The sequence below is a fragment of the Trachymyrmex cornetzi genome, unplaced genomic scaffold (genome assembly GCF_001594075.2).
Source record: "Trachymyrmex cornetzi isolate Tcor2-1 unplaced genomic scaffold, Tcor1.1 scaffold130, whole genome shotgun sequence".
NCBI classification, from domain to species: domain Eukaryota; kingdom Metazoa; phylum Arthropoda; class Insecta; order Hymenoptera; family Formicidae; genus Trachymyrmex; species Trachymyrmex cornetzi.
In genome coordinates, this window is record NW_017295873.1 from 479343 (window position 1) to 484133 (window position 4791).

Below are 4791 nucleotides of genomic sequence, written 5' to 3' on the forward strand. Positions count from 1 at the left end.
GACTGCCACGGCTGTCTGACACGAACTGGAGACTCGGCAGTTGGTAGGGGGGTCCTCGGCGATGCTAACTGAACTACCAGAGGCAAACTAGCGCTATCTAATAGCGCCTTCAAAAGTTATAGCGATGACTCACTTTCGGCCGGACACAAAAGACCCCCGTTTTCAGACGGAGGAATAATTATACAGTATAAAAAAGTCCCGGATCCCTTAAATATCTTGGAAAGTAAGCATTTTTTAAAGTAATGTTTCATACAAAAGTTGTGGGGTTTAAAATGATCCATGCACTGATCTCATCAGTATTGAGTGGTGTTGTCAAGGTCACATCGATTTTTTCAAACGAAACGCTATTTTTGGTTCCAGAATCTAGTAGTTGGTGTCAACAGCTTTTCAATACACTACAATAAAGTTATTTTTTATTAAGTACTTTTTGAATTATGAGGGTTTAAGCGTCGTTTACAATAAACAGTAGCAGTAGACACATTGGAAGTATGCTGATTTTCCGGTCCAGCCAGAAATGGTTGGCCGATCAACATCAAATTGATGCTGATTGAACGTCGCCCGACGTCAAATCAATATTAATTCAACGTTGATTGATATTAATTCGTCGATGTTAATTTTATGTTGATCGATCAATCACTTGTAGCTGAGAATGTGATAGGACATCAAATCGATATTAATTCGTCGATGTTAATTCATCGTCGATCGATATTAATTCGTCGATGTTAATTCCATGTTAATCGGTCAATAACTTGTAGAGAATGTAATAGGACGTAGAGTAAGTTCGTAAACGAAATAGATTTTAACCATTTCACTTACGGACTTACTCTACGCTCTATTACATCCTCAGCTATAAGTGATTGATCGATCAATATCGAATTAACGTCGATCGATGTTGAATTAACATCGATTTGACGTCAAGCGACGTTGAATCAGCATCGATTTGACGTTGATCGACCAATCATTTCTGGCTGGGTCGGAAAATCAGCTTATTTCCTACGTGTCTACAGCCTCTACTGCTACTGTTCATTGTAGACGATGCTTTAAAGTTACAGTACTATCAGTATTAGCATTACCCTAACCTAAGGTGTATCGTATGGAGGTTGTCAGATTCTCTGTCTCTCTCTTTCTCCCCCCCCCCTCTCTCTCTCTTTGTCTCTTTCCTTCCTACCTTTATGAAGGGTTAAAAGGAGGAAGAGAGAGGGTGGAATGTATACGTGCGCGTATGCGAGAGAAAAGGGGGAAAGAGGGAAGGAGAGGGAGGAAGAGTATAAAAGTCAAACTAATCAGATCAGTAAATAGATTTTAAATCCTACAACTTTTATATAAAACTTTTCCTTCAGGAATGCTTATTTTTCGAGATACTTTAATGGTTTCGGACTTTTTGTACACTGTATATATTTATACAATGGATTATACACGTTATTACGTATATTTGTACATAATATTATATACTTTACATGATTATATATGACAAATTTTTTACCGGGAAAAAGAGTTCGGCGTGCGGTTTGCAGAATGAATGCCATGTTTATTGTTTGGTATCGTGTATACTGTAAGTCAGAGCCTTCCAAGTCGGGCACTGCGGGCCCTTAATCCCTTTGCCTCTTGCCCGCTCGTGCTTGTCCCCCACCATGGGTCCAACGCTTCTTCTCTATTTGTGGCTGTGCACCGGTGCGGTGACGCGGCGTATCATTTCATGGCTGTGTTCCAAATTTACTGCCAACACTGAAAATGCTACAGTTCACGTTATGTGCACTATAGATTTTCAGTACTGGCAGTCAATTTTGGAACAACTCGTGTACCGTATAGCAGTCAGGAGCGGTTTTATTGAAATATAGATACGTATACCGAGAAAGAGAGAGACAAAAGCAAAACAAGCCATATTTATGACTTATTTTATTTTCGTTTGGGATCTATTAATCCTAAGAGTTATATTTGCATACTTGCATACTTGCTTGCGACGACTAAACGCGTGTGGCGGGAAGATTGGAAGGTAACGTTGGAGAGAGTAAAATTAAGAGGGGCCTACTTACCGTTGAAATCTTGGTGGGGACACGATGACCATTTGGAAGGCTTTGTTGTGTTTATTGTTTAGTATCTTGTATACTGTAAGTAAGATAACTAAGTAAATTCCCACGTTTGACATATGTCAAATGATATTAATAACGACAACGATCTAGTGCGAAATCAGTTCTCAGTCTTTTAAATATTGCCATCTGTTATCAAAAATATGAAAAGGAAAACACATTCCAAGAAACGATGACGTATTTTAATATGTGAAAATTTGACATGTCTTTGTATCACAATATTTCTGCTCGTAGAGGAATAAAAACACTTGTATTATGCAATTGGAACATAAGCTATCGATTAGGCCTATCCAAAACTAGTGCCTAAATTCTAAGCAGAAAATCGTAAGGCTCGTAATATATTTCTGTAAGACTTATAAGAATTTTTAAGTACTTATATCTTTATACAATGTTTTTACAGACAGCTTCTTATTAGCCATAACATTTACAAGAAATCGAAAATATTTACGAATAATCGTACGTCTTACGATACATACGCATAAAATTAGAATACTAGTCATAAGTTCTTACAAGTTTTACGAGAACACGTTACGAGTATTACGATTCTGCTAAGAATTGACCCATAGATTTATTTCAGGCGTTATTGAGATTTGATAATCTTGGATATTGGCAAGTCACCGGCTCGTGTAAAGAGACTCAGGCGGTCTCGCGCTGCACGTGCACTTGGCGCGAGATACTACCGTGTCTCTTATTTAAAATTTTTTTTAATTTTCAGTATATTCATATTTTTATATATTAAACATAAATTCGTTCTTATTATATTTAATAGTTGTTTTTGTTGAAAATTCAAATCTATTTGCCTATTAGAACACGTTATAAAATTTTGAACTTCATTATAAATTTGTTAAAAAATTGATGATAAAAAAAAGAATGTATTTACTAGTTAGAGATGTGCGATTTTGCATAAATATCGATTTTTTTCTTAAATGGCAGCGACATATAACTGGCTTCTTAATCGCGAATGTAATTTAAAATCACGCCTGCGATTTATATGGTATTCTGTGCTTTAAATCCTTTAAGCCATTCAAACAATTCGATTAACGTGCAGTAAAAAACATAATTTGCTATTTCGTGAAGGATTTTTTCTTTAAAAGCGTATTTATTAGGGATTTTTAATGCTCTTACACAGAAAAATATGCTTTCGTTTTTGCTACGTTCTAACAATTGATATTATTTATTATTTGACTGTCATTGCTCTGAATTTTTAATGCGACAAAAATGGGCAATTGATAAAATCAGGAGACATGGCAGTGTTTCGGTGTATAGTATACACATATAAATATTGTGATATAATGTATATTGCGTTCACTGCGATGCACAATTTTGAAAATCGCACATCCTTTTATTAGCATTATTTGTAAATGAGTTTACTTTTCAAATTTTAAACAATTAACATTTTTGATAAATATTCACATAAAGTCAACCTCTTCAAAAATCAATATTTATCTGGATATATTTTTCATGAATAACTTTTTAATAAATAATGAATGAAAAGGGGAGGGGGTCTTTTGATTGTTATTCAGGATCATGACTTTGACATATGTTGTCATGATTATGACCCTGAGTAACAATCAAAAGGTCTTAAACATCAGGTTGTTTATTAAAAAATTATTCATAAAAAATATGATCACACAGCGAACATTTTTTAAATTTATTTTTTATAATATACAATATTTTATATAATAAATTTTTGAATGAAGAGGACCAGTTTCTTATCAAAATTATAATCCTGAGTGATCTTCAACAGGTTGTAGCCGTTGTTCGCTGTTCATTAAAGCATTATTAAGAACTACTTCACACTCCCTCCCCTGCTAACGTAATGATTTTCCACGCGAAGCAAAGATCTACCTTTTTTTATACCTATTGCGCAATGAACGATGAGCGACGAGCCATATTCAATGAGAGCTGTTTTATATCATCACGTAAGAAAAAAACAGAGTTTTTATTGCATATCGCTTGTCGCTCATTGCTCATCGCGTCCAGTAACCATTACACGGCATAACGACTTTCTAGACAAGGGTATAGGATGGACCTCGCTTCGCGCGGAAAATCGTATGCCCCTAGATAGAGAGGAATGTGGTGTGGATATTGCTTCACATAGAAAATCAGACGACCATAGACAGAAGGAGGTGTGGTTGGCCTCGCTTCGCGTGGACAGTCATTATGCAAGGAGGGGAAGGTGTGAAATAGTTCGTAACATTGTAGCAGAAATAAGAAAACGTTATTTCTTAAATTTTTTGTTAATAACTTTTTGATGAATAATGAGTAATGGCTACTAAACTTGTGTTGGAGGTCACTCAGGGTCATGATTTTGACAATAAATGTTAAGGTCTTTGACTTTTGAAGGGGTTGACTTAATATGAATATCTACCACATTTTTTATTCTTTATACAATTCTTTAAAAATATATTCATATATTTAAGTAAATTTTATGAAAAATAACATTTAAATATTGAAATTATGATTTAAAGTTAATACTTATTTTATTTATTCGATTTTGTGGATAGAGTTCCGAAATGGTGAACCTTTCGATTTTCTTGTCGATTGACATACTACTGTATTTTTGATGTTTTGATTATGAATATGATAATAAAAATTACGGATAAGGTCATTTTCAAGGTCAAATATTAAAAAAAAGATTGTTTTTCACATTTTTTCGTGCGTTTCGCGTGGAAGTCGTGCGCCCCTAAGCAGAGGGGGGGGG

The 4791-nt window shown here is 34.9% G+C and overlaps 1 protein-coding gene across 1 annotated transcript in view; it reads left to right on the plus strand.

Moving 5' to 3' along the window:
• Window positions 1–3964: 3964 nt before the first annotated feature.
• The window catches only part of LOC108770641 (uncharacterized), a 2592-nt gene continuing 1765 nt past the window's right edge, over window positions 3965–4791 (plus strand). Inside the window, exon 1 of the mRNA XM_018522316.1 lies at window positions 3965–4216. Coding sequence (XP_018377818.1) covers window positions 3965–4216 — 252 coding nt within the window. The remainder of the gene's footprint in view (window positions 4217–4791) is intronic.